The sequence below is a fragment of the Bufo gargarizans genome, chromosome 10 (genome assembly GCF_014858855.1).
Source record: "Bufo gargarizans isolate SCDJY-AF-19 chromosome 10, ASM1485885v1, whole genome shotgun sequence".
Lineage (NCBI taxonomy): Eukaryota > Metazoa > Chordata > Amphibia > Anura > Bufonidae > Bufo > Bufo gargarizans.
In genome coordinates, this window is record NC_058089.1 from 31,747,107 (window position 1) to 31,765,692 (window position 18,586).

The following is an 18,586-nucleotide window of genomic DNA, read 5'->3' on the forward strand; positions in this document are numbered from 1 at the left end:
TACACAGTAGAGTCACATTATTATGACCACCGGCTAATATCCAGAGTAACTGCCGTGTGCAGCATGGACCACAGCTAGACGGACTGGGAGGTACTCAAAAAGGTCAACACAGGTATCTGGAACCATGCTGACTGCAGTGCATCCCACAGGTGCTGGAGGGTGCGTATGGAGGACCTATAGGGTGAACAGGACAATCAAAGTGGTCCCACAGATGCTTATTTGGGTTCAGGTGTGGAGAATTAGGCGGCCAGGGTACTACATGGAAGTCTTGTTCATGGTTTTCCAACCAATGTCTAGCCTTGTTAGATGTCGAATTGTCATGCTGGAAGACAGAGGCGGACTAGGAACTAAAAGTAGCCCTGGAAAAAAAAAATTGAAAGTGGCCCCATGTTGCAGGCGGGTCCAAATTGACTGAAGGTGGGGCAAAATAATTAGGCAGGGCGACCATAATGCAGAGCAATATACCCCAGCTGAACCAAATACCACAGTGCAGCACAAAATACTACCATCTGAGCTACATTATTCAAATGTATCGCTGTCCTGAAGATCATTATGTACCTGGCTGACTGCCTTGAGGAGGGCTTGGGTGGTCCTCTTAAGCATCAGTCCACTGGGAAATTTCCCTGTAGGGTCTATGGGCAATCCACCTCTGCTGGAATATCCCATGCACCCCAGGGAAGACCGTTGGTATGTATGGGTTTATATATATCTTCAAGGGTGGATTCATTCCCAGGTCTGTTGAGAGTGCTTTCCACATGGATGAGTGGCCCAAAGAATGCCACAAAAACATTCCACAGACCATAATGCTGCCACCACCAGCTTGTGTTCTTCCAGCAGAAAACATGGATCAGCCGATGCAATGTCCATTAGCAGAGGAGCAGTGACCATACGTCTGCTTCAGAGCCCCATATACAGTAGGGTTCGCTGAACTGTTGTTTTAGACACGTCTGGTAGCCTCTAGTTCATTTTGGAGGTTAGTTTCTCCACTCTTGTGTGTCGGTCTACCCTTGCGCTCCTTTGTAGCCAATATTAACTTCTCACATCAATGGTTTGTGGTGCTCCACAGATTCAGTGTTGCTTATTCACAATGGTGCCATTTGTCCACTCGCCATACACTTTCACCACAGCAGCAGGCGGATAGTTCACAAACTGCTACCGTTGGCCAGAAAGCCAATAATCATCCCTCTTTGCAGCTCTGATAAATCGCCCCTTTGACCCATGACAGCAACCAGGGATATGTGTGCAGACAGCCTATCTCACACCTTTATATACCCACCAAGCCAGCTGACCACACGTGGCTTCCTTCGTGAACTACACGCTGCAGACGTTAAAAGTAGGAAGTGGTCATAATAAAGTGACTCAACTGTGTATAATCCAACATTGCATTCATAAATTTGTCAAATGTGTACTTTGAGAAATTCCCATCAGAGTTTATTATTTTACCGTTCTCGGTGTATGCGCCATGACTTCTCCCGTCTATTTGTGCTGATTACTGATGTAGTCATCTGTGGAGACACTATACGGTACTATTTGCAGTAAATTAATCCTACAAGGTAGTGCCCAGCAAGCCCTTTTACTTTACAAAGCAGCGGAGTGGTCTCTGCTGGGAGGCCGATCACTGTGTTATGCAAGTCTTTTCTTTTTTTGCATCCTCCCTTAGGCACAGTGATAGACTACCAGCATCGTTCACATCCATGATCTCTCAATCTACTAAAAAATACAGCCTGCCATAAAATCTAATGCTCACATTAATTATCTTTTATTTGTGTGCCCTTGTGAGTAATTAAAATCAATTTCTAGGAAACTATGTGTTTCCTCAGGCCCGTTCTTTCTCACAGTGTCCTGGCTGGTGGTTTTCAACTTAAGAACTAAAGACATAGCCAATTATTTTCTCTTTCAGATCAGCTTTGGTGAGAACTCATGGCATTTACCGTTCCTTCTGATAACTTGCAATTTTAATATTATATTATTAAAGTGAATATGTCTCCATTCTGACAAAACTGATGCTGCAGAATGAAGAGAAGGACAAAAGAATGATCATAGGGATATCTTTTTGTATTTTTGCTTTTCAACCATGATCACGTTTCCAGCATTGACCGTGCTTTCCCCCATGCAAAGGTAAATCTTCAGTGGTCAAAGCCAGCATCATAAATATGAACCAACTCAATGGGCAATGTTGCTATGGCAGTTCATGGCCACCGCTGTCCTGTGTACATAGGCGCCGACTTCCTGTGTGTGAATTTGGGCTTTTATTCACTGTACCTCTGTCTTCAGCACTGCTAGGGTTAACCTCTCTGTGAGCTGCTGCATGGCTATTTCCAATTGCTAATCAGCTGCTCCTATATATACCTGGCTGTTTCCTTTAGTCCTCGTCTGTGCAGTGATCTGGATTTGGTCTTTCTCTAGCTAGCACCCGTATAAGAGACTTTATCTGCTTGCCTGCCTGTGTACCTGACCTGTGCCTGTTTATTGTACTGATCCCGTGTTGCCTGCCCTCCCCTTTGGATTGTTTCACAGATTTGCAAAACCTCTGCTAGCCCTGACCTCTTTAGAGCCTGTTCCTGTCTGTTCCCCGTGGGACAGCAGCAACTCTGAGACTATTCCAAGAGGTAGCTGCGTGGTGGCTCCCCTGCAGCAAAGTCCAGATCCTTGTATAGGGGTTAAAGGATGAACACCAGAGGACTGCTAGGATAATGACCTTAGGTCTAACTCAAAGTCAAACTAGTTGGTTGGCACAGTAGTTCTGCAACCGTTTCCTTAACAAGCAACAACTCTAACCTGACTTGCCTGTTTTAGTAAAAAAGTTAGATGTGTTCTTCTTTAACGTTCGTCTTGGTCGACACATCTTTAGAAGAGCGTTGTGAAATAACTACCTTTGGGGGGAAAAAATATTTCACAATGCTCTTTCAGGATTTTCTTTATGCTACCCAGTAGTGTGAGTGGGAATTTGCTAGCATGTCACAATAATGTATTGAGTTCTTAAGTATGTACAGTTTTTAAGAAGACCATTTTGAGAAGATAATGTATCAGTTTTCACTCTAAAGAGGTTCTTCGGGTTTACATATTGATGTCTTATCGGTGGAGTAGGACTTCTGCATGTTTCCCTATTACACCGGTATTTTAGTTGTGTATAACGTGTATTAACAGGAGAAAAATAATCCCGGGACTCACCAAAAATCTTTGTGATAAATTTTATTGGAAGGTGCTTATGTTGAGTAAGTATGTTCATGCTGATTAAAGCGCTCTCCTCCAGGAGAGATACTACCCCCCAAATCCTGACTTGGCCTCTCACCCAGTTAAGCCAGTAGTGTCTGCTCTGCACTGATGAGGAGCCATCACCCCAAAACAGCTGTCTGCAGATGAGTTGCTGGCTTATTTATTATCCAAATCATGTCTCAAGGCCTATTTAAAGGGTTAAATATTGACGTATAGGATAGCTGCCTTACATCTGGTGCCATCAGAGGCAGAGCTTGTTGTATGTTCAGTAAGACGCAGGATAAAGGCACAGCATTCAGCCTCAAGCTGTTTCGTGTCCATGACACTTTCTCAAAGCCTTGAGACGGGACTGTTCCTTACACACTGTGCACCTCTTATACACCTTGACAATCAAAGTAATAGCTGTTACTGCTCGTACATTCTACATACATATAACAGTACGGTGATGTTCTTGCTTTCTCTTTTAGAACTGACCAGTTGGGCATGTTTGGGAAAAAGGAATTTGATCTTTTGGCTCCGATTGTTGACAGCTTTAGCCTTATGACCTACGACTATTCAAACCCACAGAGGTGAGTAGTAAAATACAAATAGATCATATATAATTAATATTTCATAAGTAGCTCGTAAATACTCTATATCACATCTGCAAACATATGACTAGAGAAAGTCATAATGGGGTTAACACTTCTCACACTTCTCATGTTCATATGTGCCCGCATTGCTGCGAAAAAAATGAAGTTTCAATATATGCAAATGAGCCTCTAAGAGCAACGAGGGCATTGCCGTTACACCTAGAGGCTCTGCTCTCTCTGCAACTGCTGCACCCTTTTCACTTTGATTGACATGCCAGGCAGCGTAATTGTGATCATGCCTGGCCCTGACTTCGCTCTGCGCTGTGCACTTCAGTAGCTGTCACAGGTGCAGTACAAGAAAAAGGTTCACTAGCTTTTCCCTTCTGTACTGTCAGACTCTTCCCTATACTGTGCCTGTGCTGGATACTGAAGCACATTGTGCAGTGTGAGAATTTAGTCAGAGCCAGGCGTGATCACGTTTTCTCTGCCTGGTTTTGTCAATCAAAGCGCCGAGAGCACATCAGTTGCAGAGCAGAGCCTCTAGGTGTAATTATAACGCCCCCGTTGCTCCTAGAGGCTAATTTGCATAATATTAAAACATAATTTTTCTCTGTAATGCGGACACATATAAACATTGGACCAACACAGATGCCTTCCGCTGCCAAGTGCACATGTAACAGGTCAGCCAGTGTCATAGGTACAAAACTGCTGACAGACCCCCTTTTAGAGCATTTTTCAGTTTGTGGATTTCCAGAAGAGAACATGCGGTGGCTGAATATAAAGATGTGTACATCTTTGTGGAGGTGAGGGGCAGTTCATTTAGAGTTCTTGGATAGTCGTCCATGTTTGGAAACTCGCCATGCAAGGAAAGTAGACAAGGTGTTATGGAGAGTGGAGGGGGTGTCCTCATTGACTATGGCTCCTATTGAGCCCTGGACATGTTGGTTATGTAACACTAGCTGTGGCCGGTGTAGGGTGTTCATGGTAGGATCCAGATAACCATCTCTTTGCTAGGGGGTTGGGGTGGGGGGGTTGGGGGACACAGCTAATGGCTATGTATGTCATTTCCATCTATTATTGTAATGCTATTTGTGATACAAAATGCTCGGTGGCGGCGGCATCTTGCAGGCAACACGCACCCACCTAACTCCAAGGGCGCGAAAACGACGCGGTGCTTGCCAGAGGCCGCTTTTTCATCTGAGTCGCAGACGATCACACCTTGGCTGGGGCCCCTTATCAGTGACAGCAAGTGAGACCTGAGATCCAACGTTGTTGGGAGCGTGAGGATCAGAGGGGATAGGCAGCGCTGCAGAAGTTGGTAATAATCAAGATGGCGGCGAGGTGAACAGAGACAAGATCACTGTCTACATTGATAGCGCTCTGGCCCCACAAGACCTGTGTTCACAAGGTAAATACAATGCTTTCACCCACAAGACAAATAATACCATATAAAGAGTCTCCCAGTCGGGAAAGCAGGTGTTGAATACAGACTCCTGGCCAAAGTGACAGCCTTCTGTGGCATTGCATATAACCCCTACAACCCACAAAAGAGAGGTTAGCAAGTAGAGCCTAGACAAGATAGAGCTACAAGTCAGCTTGAATCTACACACTAGGATCACCACTCCATTGTATGATTAATGAAGCCTCTCCTTTGACCCCTTTATGCCACTATTTTGAGAAAAAATAAAAGGCCTCTCAATATAAAAAGTCTCTCATACAGACCATCACAATCTTCAGCTTCAGTCTAATTGTCTCTGATCATCAAGCAGAAGATGGAGATTTAACAATTACCAGACCAGACGAAAACCTACAGACTCGCCTAGGGACATAATATGTAAATTCCTAAAGTTCACCCAAAAAGAGCCTGTAATGAAGAAAGCCAAAGAAAGCTCCAACATTGACTATGAAGGAGCTACCATACTAATATTTCAAGACCTGGCCCCCGCTACACTAAATAAGAGACGCATACTCAAGCCACTGACTGACCTCCTGAGGCACAAACGTATTGCATTCAGATATCTTTTCCCCTTCGGGATGATAATCTCCTGGAAAGATAAAAAGCTGATAATCAGATGCCACAAAGACCTTCCGGACATCTTCGCAGCTCTTAAGATTGAAGATTTAGATATCCCGGACTGGTCGATAACTAACGATGTCTACATCCCTTCTGAGATCTTGCCTCCAACCCCATGGAATATGGTCAGCTATGAAAAAACCCAGAGATCAAGGAATCACTTCTGAAGGAGAATAAGGGACTCTGAGTACTAAATATTCTATCCTTGATAATAAAATATGTCAAGTTAGAAGGTGGCCCTAGCAGCTTTTTCCATTTGGACGCCTCTCTCCTTGCTAGATTGGTTGGCTGAAACACCACAGAGGTTTAATCTAGTTTTTAGATCCTCTGAGCAGTTTGAGAGAGAGACGTTCATGTGGACAAACTATAGAATGAAAATTCAGATTCTGTTTGAAACTTCTCTCTCAGTAATAGTAGATTATTTTCGGATTTTAGTATGTTAACTCCTTTTGCATGTACATGTGTTGTTGCTGTTCACAATTTTCAAATGTTCTTCAACTTCCTCCCCTCACACCACACCAACAGGTCTCGGTGTAAGAACCTAGTTTGGTTCTCCCAGGAGAATAGAGTTCTCAGTTTTGTTTTTCCCATATGAAGGAAGATTGTAATACTGTTTTATGTTGCTAACATAATTATCTCCTATTTTTCCGTACCTATACTCATCCCTTTTTCCCCCTTTACCACCTGGAGGGCAGAAACGCCAGTCCGTTCGGGTGAAAGAGTTTTACTACGTGTCCCATTTCATGGTAGGATACTAAGCTTAAACACCCTACTCAGACCACACACACATAATGACTAGTCTCAGATTGGTAACATACAACATCAGAGGCCTAAAATCCCCTTCCAAAATGAATCAGGTTCTCCGTCACTTTCTTTAAAAAAAAATGCACAAATAGTGCTCATTCAAGAAACACATTTTAAGCATGTTAAAACGCCAGACCTATCCCAATCATCATACAATATATGGTACCATAGTACATCAACCTACTCTAATAGACTAGGGGTTAGCATAGGTCTACACAAACATGTTTCCTTTACAGAGAAATAAATTAAAATTGATGACGAAGGCAGATTCCTTTTTATCAAGGGCTATATAGATTCTAAATTATATACATTTGTGAACCTCTATGCCCCAAACATAGCCCAAAGATCCTGGTTTACCAAAGTGATGCCAAAACTAGAAGACTTTAGAGAAGGTATAACCATTGTAGCAGGGGACTTTAATGTCTCACTTGATCCATCAATAGACTCCTCCACTGGCAAATCGGCAATTCCATACAAAACCCTGTCATCCATATAGAAACTGATGCACTGAAGTTTGGTACTAGATATATGGCGCTCTTTGCATACAAAATGTAAGAGACTACACACACTATTCAGCCCACATAATTCTTACCACAGACTAGACTACGTATTCTTTCCTACTACACAACTACATTTGTGTACGGAGGCGCAAATAGGCACTATGGTATACTCAGATCATTTCCCAGTGTATGTGTCATTCACTACACCAAATCACCACCCTAAAGCGTATATTTGGAGGCTATATGAAACATTACTACAAGTGCAAAGAAAAAAGTAAATGGGGAGTCTTAAAGAATTATTCGCCCTTAATGAAACAGAGGGAATATCACCTCACCTTCTCTGGGAATCACCACAAGTCTGTGATGAGAGGAGTATTTGTGTCAATTGCCTCACGCTTAAATAAGGTTAGGCAAGAGAAGATAACCTCTCTTTACAATAAAATTGCTGGAATAGAAGCAATACACAAACGCTCATTAGCGGACCAACATCTATCAGAATTGACAACTTTGAGGGAGGAGCTGAAAATTGTTCTTAATGTCCAGTCTGCTAAGCTATATCTTTCACTAAGACAACCTTTTTTTGCACATTGTAATAAAACAACTAAATTCATGATTGCTATGTTAAGACAACGCGGTAGGATTTCCGCAATGAAAGATGAAGATAACTCTCTGCTAAAAGACGATATCGGAATTGCCAGAGCATTCCCTGACTATTATTCTGCTTTGTATAACATTGACAAATCTGATTCAGAAACGATTAAAGTAAGAAAAGAAGCTCATATAAACACCTTTTAGGAAGAATTATCCTCTGCCCTAAAATCTATGGCTAAAGGGAAAGCCCCAGGCCCTGACGGTCTACCACTATTTACTATACCACCTTCAATGACACACTTGCCCCATACCTACTAAAAGCTTACAGTTCCTTGATTCAAGGCTCCCCCTTCCTACCTCAAACATTGACTGCACACATCTCTTTAATTCATAAGCCTCAAAAAGACCCCACGCATTGCTCAAACTACCGTCCCATTTCTCTATTAAATTTAGATGTCAAGTTATTCGCAAAAATGTTGGCATCCAGAATTAAACCACTCTTATGAAACATTATTCACCCAGATCAATGCGGATTCTTGCCTGGACGTGAAGGCAAAGACAATATCTATAAAATAATAAATGCCATATCCCTAGCCAAAGCAAAAAACAAATCATTAACCCTATGAAGCACAGATGCAGAGAAGGCCTTTGATCGGGTGGCCTGACCCTTTGTCCGGAGCACTCTGTCAAAGTTTGGCCTCCCCTTACCCTTCATAAATGCGATCTTCACAATGTATGTATCCCCAAGAGCCTATATAAAGGTCAATGACATATTGTCTGAAGCAGTTACAATAAGAAAATTGAACTAGACAAGGGTGCCCTCTTTCGCCAATATTGTTTATCCTGACCTTAGAACCCTTTCTACAAAAAATAAGACAGTCTAATAAGATAAGAGGCCTAATTCACTGAGACATAGAGATCAAACAAGCAGCATACGCTGATGATCTTCTTTTAATGATCTCTAACCCAAAACAAGCTTTCCCGACACTAATACAATACTTCAATTCATTTGGATACATATCAAATTACAAAATAAACCCCTTAAAAACACAAGAATTGGGAATAAATATCCCTACAAGCGTAATAAACAAACTGAAAGCTAGTACTCCTTTCTCTTGGTCCCCGAACTCCATAAAATTCTTGGGCATAAATATCGTCTCCAATTTAGAATGCTTATATGAATTAAATTTCACACCACTTCTAAAACAAATTCCAGAGCTATTAAATTCCTGGTCTTCCACCTTTTATCTCTTGGTTGGGCCGTCGTAATATATTTAATTCCCTTGTGATTCCTACAATCACATACTTACTTCAAACCCTACCAATTATGCCCCTCAAGCAAATTCTTCAACCAGATCCGTAAAATAAGCTCCAAATAAATATGGGGAGACATAAAACCTAGGATATCACATAAGATCCTACAGCTGCCATTTGCCCATGGAGGAATTGGTTTCCCGTCTATACAGAGTTTCTATAATGCTGTACATCTAGGAAGGATTGTAGACTGGTTAAGAAGACCCCCCACAAACTTTGGATTCCTCTGGAGGAATATATCACTAATCTCCCGCTGAGATACCCAATTCTCTCAGATCCCGTAATCCAGTAACCCAGAACTTCAATTATAGCCCATTGATAAATGCAACACTTAAGATATGGAAAGAAAAAGAGATTAGAACCCACTGCTCAAAATTTCCATCACCCCTCTTATGTGTAAGAGACTGTCTTGACTCCACAGATGTAGGCTATGATTCCTTACCGATGAAACTCAAGAATAACAAGGTTCAAATTGAGGATTTACTGGACCGAGACGAGACCTTTCCTGACCTTGGGATACTTAGAACCAAACTTCAAATACCCCAACTAAACATACTACAATATGAATACCTCAAATTTGCACTCAAGAGAGGAATGTTACAAAGTAGGCACATAGAAAATCTTTCCTGGTTTGAGAAAATGATATCCCAGACAAACACCCCAACCAAACTTTTCTCTAAAATAAATTGCACCCTACAAGAAGCAGAACTTCTATCTTTCCTATACTTTATCAGGGAATGGGAAAGAGATCTGGACAGGAGATTCACCGACGCAGATCTTAAGGTCATGTTGATAGCGCCAAAAATCACATCCAGATGTGTTACAGTACAAGAGAATTCCTATAAAATACTCACAAGGTGGTACCTGACCGCAGATAAATTAAAGAAAATGTACAGTACAACTTCAGACTTATGTTGGAGATGCCAGACCCAGGTAGGGAAATCTCTCCACATCTGGTGGAATTGCCCCAAGTTAAGACATTTCTGGAAAGAGATCTTCAAACATATTAAAATCACTCTTAAACTCACAGATAAGCAGCTCCCCAGCCAACCAGAGACTGCCCTCCTGTCTCTCTTACCACCCGAGTGCCCAACAAATACGAAAAAATTAGTCAGAATCCTGCTTGCTTCTTCCCGCCTCCTTATAGCTTACAATTGGAAATCTGAGACGGCTCCCACAATCACACAATGGATAACCAAAGTAGATGATGTAGCCAGACTTGAGGAGCTTTCCCACTGGAAACTGAGAAGTCATTACATATTTGAGAATATATAGTCCCCATGGACTAATAACAAGCTGAAAATATAAAGACAGAGGAAGGAAGTAGGAGATAGGGTTTTTGGAACTAATACAGGATCACTGTCACAGTGGGGAGTGGGGGAAACCCCCACCGTATAATTAGAGCTGTTACTAAGCCCGAAAACAGGGATAGGGAGCAGGTCACCTCCTACAGTCACCCTAATCATGACCCTGATCTCCTGACCGTATGAGCGCCCCCTAAAGGTGGGAGGGCTCATACGCTCGAACCTGGATCCTACTGACCCTAACCGTCCCTTGCATAGAGGTCAGGGATAGGAGACAACCGGTTCCTCAAGGAAACAGACAAACTGGAGTCTCCAGCAGCCTAGTAACAGAAGGGAAAAGATTGAATCAGCAGCAACTGAACGGCAGGTAGCACACCAGAACATCAAACATTTACCTGCCGCAGCAAAGATGGAAAAACGCCAAAACAACCTGGACACCCATACGGACACCGATGCAAGGTGGCTCCAGGCAAGGCTGCAAATATCTTTTAGGTTCACCCCCCCAGGAAACCAATGGGACCCCCTTTCGGAGGTAACAACAGACAGGGGAAAATATCAATCATCCATGCCGATCACAACACTAAACCAACCGGACATGGAACACCAGACATGACATAAACAACTAAACCCCAACATAAACCACACCAAACAACACAACAGGTGAGGATGAGAAGGGAGACAAAAGATGTCCAACTAGGATGCCCTCACACAGGTAAGATGACACATCCAGAAAGGAGCAGTGCTCCTACACATATACAGGCAAACAACCACCTAACCTTCAAGCTCACAACACTGTATAAGAAGAGCCAGAGACCACACCAAGCTCCACCAAGCCCACATCTTAACCCCGAACACACCAGGATGGGAAGGGACACACAACTTAAAGGGGAAGTGTCGAAACATGCAAAACAACATGTTGCCACCAGCAACAAGCATGCACGGCAAAAGTGTCATGGTCCACTACACCAGACCATGACACAGCTGTGACAATAACGCTCTAAGATTATCATCCCGTCCAGGAAAAGGAGCGTTCTGATACCAAGAGCCTTGTTCACCTTTTAAGCATTGGACCTTTAGGACTGGCGTGTCTACGAATCTGCCTTCCTCTCGTACATCAAGAGAACTATACACAATAAGACTTCACCACCACCCCCTCCCTCGCCCCTGCCCCCATCTCCCCCCCCACTCCTTGTTTCTCTAATGTTAGATGTTTAATTCTTTGCATCTGTAACTATCGCATTGACGCTCACTGTCCAATATTATAAGTCTGCTTGTCTTCCAATATATAAGTCAGGATGGATCTCCTCTAGATATGACTTGTTTCCTCACCCGACAGAAGCCGTCTCAACCCACCTTAGACAGCACTAAGATAGGAAGACTGTATTGAAACAATTCTTAATGTGGAGCATTGTCTACTGCTTACGTAATGTATGTTATATTATTTTGAAAAGTAATAAAAAGTATTAATAAATAAATAAATGCTCATTAATAATACAGGAAATATAATTTGCTTTCTAAATACTTCCATTTTTATTTAATTTTTTGAACTGTTACAGGGGCATGCATGGATCTCATTGTGTCCCATAGCAAAACTTAGTATTGGACCCCCCCCCCCTCCCCCTCCCCAAGTGAGATTTCCCATGAATTTATAATTTTTAAGTGGAAAAAATTGAATACATTTTTTTTTTCTCCCTGCCTCACCCACTTTACTTGGAACACATACGGTACTTTATAAAGTCCATTCTGAGCACTGTATTTTCAACAGACAGCTACCATTGAAGTTAATAGAACCTGCTAGGCAAAAAAAAGTTACTTTCTGGCGCTCAACACTTCCTAGACTATGAAGGTTTAAAAGGCCTTGCAAGCAATTCATTTTATCATTTCACTGCACTGTGATATTTAATTTAGCCAGACTATGATTGAGGAAATTGAGGAACTCTTGCAATTTGCAGAAACGGCAGCGGTGTCTGCTAGAGATATTAGAATATCACATTACCATTTACAGTCTGCCCCAAGATCTCTGCTCTCTGAATGTTGCAAATGTGAAAGGAACTCGGTTTAATTGAGATGGTTCCCGTTCATACGCACATTTATAACCTGTATCTGCGTGTACCGGATATCAGCCATCCAGTACGAGGGGTGGGGGGCAGTCCTCATCAGGGGGCAGATTGTGCATTGATTATTAGCCAGATCTGCCCTCACGGCAGGACTTTGATGGGGGCCATTTTCAAGGATATGAATATGAGTTGGAAACTCATTATTGGGATACAGTGTTCAGCACAAGGCTGTGGCCAAGTAGGTCTGGTCCCTATAATACTCAGAGAGAAAAACAACTAGGTGGCACAATTTAAAGGGGTTATCCCATGACTAATGTAAAAAATGAAAATCCCAAATCATACAGTACATGACAAAGCTAGAACCAGCCCTGCACCTCACATGGATCCAGAGATCTCCCCATTCATGGCTCTGCTAGATTTATATCAAGCTGACCGCTAGGGAGACTTGTCCTTTTTTTCGGGACCTTGTAGCAGTTGAAGGATGGAACTGAACCTGTGCGACCACCTCAATGAGCAGGACAGAGAAATTACATAGCAGGTGGCGCTATACAAATGGATTTCAGTGAGTACTTCAGTGGCAATACCACCTTTTTACATGCAATTGCAAAAGTATTCAGATCCAGAGGCCGATTTGAAAAACGTAGAATATTTTTCGTGAGACAACCCCTTTAACTAAATGACCCCCTTAGTCTCAGTCTTATAACTTTGTTTAGTGTCTTGGCAGGAGTAGGACGTAGAGTGGTAGCCGTGCTGGGTTTGTTGTTACAGGTACAGTCAGGAAATCCAGGATTCTGCAACTATGATATAGCAGAGCTGGGTACGCGGTACAGAGGATAATGCAGCAAAGTCGTCAGGGACAAAATTGGTAAGAAAAGCAAAGGCAAAATCAAATTCTATATCAGTTCAAGTGAATCTGAGCTGCAGTAACCCGGCACAGCAACTGCACTGTAAACGGCGCTGTAATTCTGCCTCCATTCATAATACTAGCTGCGGCGCAGGGAATAGCAGGTTGGCGGGGGGGCTGGGTGGGTGTCATCAGTAGGTCATTAAATTAAGGAGACCTGAAAACCCCTTTAAGCTAGCAACATCCAACTCATACACACTGACCTAAAGCAGTTAGGTACACTGGGGTAGGCTCTAGCAGACCCGGCTTGCCTACAAATATTGTCTCATATTCGCAGATGTATAACGGTACAAACATGTACAGGGTGAACAGTCTTTCCTGCTGCACTGCCGTTTCCTTTAACCCCGTCTTGTGATGACAACTGTACATTGCGCATTGATTTAGTATGCGCCTGACCCTGCACAGATTCAGTCACGTTGTTGAGGCTTTCAGACGTGACGTTCTTCTCATTATTCCGAATCTCAGCAGGTTGTGTGGACAGCTTGAGCGTCCAGCATGTGATGGACAGGTTCGATAGGCCCTTAGGAATGAACCTGGCAATGCACAGATGGTCATAGTCTTTCTTATTGATGTTCTTGCCTCTGCAAAAATGACTCTCAAACGTCCTCATCACACTGACTCTGTCCAGAGGCGGCAGCTGCTCCCGCAAAACGTTCCATCAAACCACGGTCTGCGTGCGGTCACCTGCTCCTGATACTTTGCTCTGTCTCGAGTGATGTGAATGACAAGTAAAACCCTGTATTGCACCTCCGCCCTCTATCCTATCTTGTCTGCAGCACTAGTCGCTCAGATGTGAAGAAGCGATCAATGCCTTTCCCTTTTTAGATTGAGGTCAACGCTTGAACAGTTTGCAAATAAAATATGCATTAAACTGTGTAAGCCGAAAGGTGAAAGACTGAGACTTCAAAGGCTCCTGAGGAAATAGGGCGTCACTTTCTATACTTTTATCCTAGACCATACATTTCTTCTAATTGACGTTTAGAATTGTTACATTGTTTTGTTTTTATAAAAAATAGTAATTAAAGGAATTGTGCAGATCGTCACTTTCTGCTTAAAGGGGTATGTTATTAGCAGTAGAAGGTATTAAATGTTATTAAAAGGGTTCCAGTATGTTTTCTGTATGAATGCTTCATGTTTTTCAATATATCTGCTTACTGTCATTGTCTAGAAGGATCTGTTCACAGCTGTTGAAGCTACGTTCTGCCAGGACTCAATGCAGTGAAACCCCCCCCCCCCCGGAAAGGAAGAGCAGGGAGTGGTGAGTAATACCAGTAAGGCTACTTTCACACTAGCGTTTTAGTTTTCCGCTATTGAGCCCCCATGACGGATCTCAGTGCGCTTCAGTTTTGTCCCCATTCATTGTCAATGGGGACAAAACTGAACTGAACAGAATGGAGTGCTCCAAACTGCATTCTGTTCCGTTTAGTTGCGTTCCTATACCGGAGAGCAAACCGCAACATGTTGTAGTTTGCTTTCCATCCTGGGATGTGGAGCAAGATGGATCCGGCATGACCCCCAATGCAAGTCAATGGGGACGGATCCGTTTTCTCTGCCACAATAGAAAACGGATCCGTCCTCCACTGACGTTCAATGGAGTTCATGACGGATCCGTCTTGGCAATGGTAAAGATAATACAACCGGATCCATTTATAACGAATGCAGATGGTTGTATTATCAGTAACGGAAACGTTTTTGCTGAACCCTGCCGGATCCAGCAAAAACTCTAGTGTGAAAGTAGCCTTAGGGTCCATTCACACGTCCGTTGTTTCTTTCCTGATCTGTTCCGTTTTTTGCGGAACAGATCTGGACCAGATCTGGACCCATTCATTTTCAATGGGTCCTGAAAAAAAACGGACAGCACAATATCTGATTTTTTTTCAGGACCCATTGAAAATGAATGGGTCCAGATCTGGTCCAGATCTGTTCTGCAAAAAACGGAACAGATCAGGAAAGAAACAACGGACGTGTGAATGGACCCTTATACTCACCGCTGCCTGGACCTTGAAAATAAATCCATTAGTCCTCCTCCTGGGCCCCTTCCTGAGTTTGGGCCCCGTAGCAGCCGCTTCCCCTGCTTCCATTCTAAATACGCACCTGTGAACTACTTAGGGGGTTGTCTGATCTGCAGTGCTGTTCTGTGCCTACCCCTGACCATTAAGACTCAAACATGCTTCTTTGTGTCTTGATGATTCAGGAAAGACATGGCTGTCAAAAGATAGCTGCATATTACTAATGCAGAGAACCAAGGGGGTCATTTATAATGAGAAGTACACCACTTTTTGGCATACTTTTACGGCCGAATCTGCAACTTTTCCCCACTCACGCCACTTTTTTGAGGTGGTGTATGAAGGGGACCGGCTAGCTGGCTCGTCTCATTTATCATTTTCTGCCTCTTTTTAGCAGCAAGGTAGCTGGCGTAGAGTTAAGCAAGTCACACTGCCAGCGCCTAAGTAATGTAGTGGCCAGCGCCTAAGTAATGTAGTGGCCAGCGCCTAAGTAATGTAGTGGCCAGCGCCTAAGTAATGTAGTGGCCAGCGCCTAAGTAATGTAGTGGCCAGCGCCTAAGTAATGTAGTGGCCAGCGGCTAAGTAATGTAGTGGCCAGCGCCTAAGTAATGTAGTGGCCAGCGCCTAAGTATTGTGGTGGCCAGCGCCTAAGTATTGTAGTGGCCAGCGCCTAAGTAATGTAGTGGCCAGCGGCTAAGTAATGTAGTGGCCAGCGGCTAAGTAATGTAGTGGCCAGCGCCTAAGTAATGTAGTGGCCAGCGCCTAAGTAATGTAGTGGCCAGCGCCTAAGTATTGTAGTGGCCAGCGCCTAAGTAATGTAGTGGCCAGCGGCTAAGTAATGTAGTGGCCAGCGCCTAAGTAATGTAGTGGCCAGCGCCTAAGTATTGTGGTGGCCAGCGCCTAAGTATTGTAGTGGCCAGCGCCTAAGTAATGTAGTGGCCAGCGGCCTAAGTAATGTAGTGGCCAGCGGCTAAGTAATGTAGTGGCCAGCGCCTAAGTAATGTAGTGGCCAGCGCCTAAGTAATGTAGTGGCCAGCGCCTAAGTAATGTAGTGGCCAGCGCCTAAGTATTGTAGTGGCCAGCGCCTAAGTATTGTAGTGGCCAGCGCCTAAGTAATGCAGTGGCCAGCGCCTAAGTAATGCAGTGGCCAGCGCCTCTACGTTACTTAGGCGCATCAATCGCCAGCACAGGGTTATTAAGACCGGCGTCTAAAACGCTGGTCTTAATAAATGACCCCACAATTGTTTATGTCCAGCCACCTCGTCTCTTCTTCTCTGGAGTACCAAACTCCAAAGATCTCCATTCTCCTGATGGGTGGGAGTCCCAGAAATGGAATCCCCACCTACCAATATTTATGGTATAGACGCAAACAAGTCCAATTAATTTTTATTTGCCACCTCTTGATGTTTCAATTTTTTCTTCTTCTAGACCAGGTCCTAACTCCCCAATTTCATGGGTCCAGGCATGTGTACAGATTCTAGACCCTGAATCAAAATGGAGAAAGAAGATCCTCCTTGGCCTGCACTTCTATGGGATGGACTATTCTGCTCTTGGTGCATCTGGTGAACCAATTCTGGGGAGCCGGTAAGAATGCCTTTTGTTTAAAAATGTAAAATTTGTGATTGGAGCAAAAACGCTGCTATTAATGTTAGATTTCTGGTTTCCTGCACGGAATAAGATGCTGCTTGGATTTGCTATCTCTGAGAGGTTATGCAAACTGATCCATTCCGTTTTCTCTAATGGAAAGACTCGGATGGCGTTCCTATAATTGTTTTACTTGCTTGTATCTCAGAAGAAATCAGCATAGCCCCAAGCACAAAGCAGATTTGGGCAGATCAGCTTCTCCTTCATCTGCTTGAAAAATGGCTCTTCCAGAATGACTTTGCAATGGAAAGATTCCTCTCCTACTTTGTATATTTTAGATGCCAGGGAGTACAGCGGACCTTACTGCTTGTCAATGAATTGTAGCATAATGTAAAAATCCGCCATACATATTCTATACACAAATGGTAACGGCTCCCTCAGTGCTCGCTATAAACTTGTCATAAATATAACAACCACCTTGAAAAGTCATTTTTGAAGCAACACTGGAGATGATGTATACAAAATAACAGTATGCATTATGTACAAATGCTCATGGAAGCCATTTATTGGACTTTTCAGGGAATTAAACATTGATGGCCTACTTTGAGGATAGGTCATCAATATCTGATCGGTGAGGGTTCAACTCCCGACACACCTGTCACTTGTTTGAAGGAGCCTGGCAAGCGCTACGACCTCTTCATAGTATACAAAGCATAGCGCCATACTTTATGCAGGGGCTGTGCTTGGTATTGCAGCTCCGTCCCTTGAATGGGACTGAGCCGCTCAAAGGTCATGTGACCAATGAATGTGACTTCACAGACCGTGAAGGAGGAGGAGCTGGTGCAGAGGGTGGGACTAGTAGCGGCCCTGATGAGATGTTGGATCACTGTGTACTCCCTCAGGACGTTGCAGTGGAAAATGTAGTTTGAATAACGAGATCAGAAGTGAACGTATAACAGTCTCTTTTAATTAAGTATAAACTATAACTTATGGTACATCTAACAGCAGCAGATTCAAAGTGCCGTTTCTGGCATCAGTGGTATTGAGGCAGGTTGGATGGCTGTAGATGATCACTTGTAGGTATAGTGTACACTGTCAGTTTCAGACTTGAACTTCACCTGACCTAGTGGTAGTTTGGGTGATGGGTGTCTGAGCCATAGTCCCTCACCTTACAGCAGTGTCTGTAATGCAGTTTTCATCTGTTTACTCTGATATCTTGTGTCTCAAGTACTTTTCTTGATGCTCACTTATGTAGGTGTCTCTGAAGATTCTTTGCCAGGAGCAGGAGCTCTGCAGTATGCTTCCTCGCCCTTCTCTGTCGACACAGCAATACCTTCTGTCCTGGCAGGAAATGGGTCCTTCCTACCAAGAGGAACAGGTTGGCTAGCCCTGTTCCTTCCAACCATACCATAATATTGTAATACCTAAACAATTTGCAGATACCCCCAGGTCTGGGGTACTGCACATATCTATTACTTTTTATCTACATATGACTTGAAAAAAAAAAAAAAAAAAAGTTGACTTCACCATTCTGAACAAGTGTAATGCAGTGTGCTCAGATCCAGGGTGAGTAGCAGTAGATTGATTTCATCTTGTATTGTAGTCCAGAGCTGCATTCACAATTCTGCTGGTTGTCAATGGAAACGGTCATCAAGCCTTT

The 18,586-nt window shown here is 43.4% G+C and overlaps 1 protein-coding gene across 1 annotated transcript in view; it reads left to right on the plus strand.

Moving 5' to 3' along the window:
• The window catches only part of CHID1 (chitinase domain containing 1), a 478,064-nt gene that overhangs the window by 163,095 nt on the left and 296,383 nt on the right, over window positions 1-18,586 (plus strand). Inside the window, exons 9-10 of the mRNA XM_044269966.1 lie at window positions 3,684-3,785; window positions 16,771-16,926. Of these exons, the coding sequence (XP_044125901.1) occupies window positions 3,684-3,785; window positions 16,771-16,926 (258 nt within the window). The remainder of the gene's footprint in view (window positions 1-3,683; window positions 3,786-16,770; window positions 16,927-18,586) is intronic.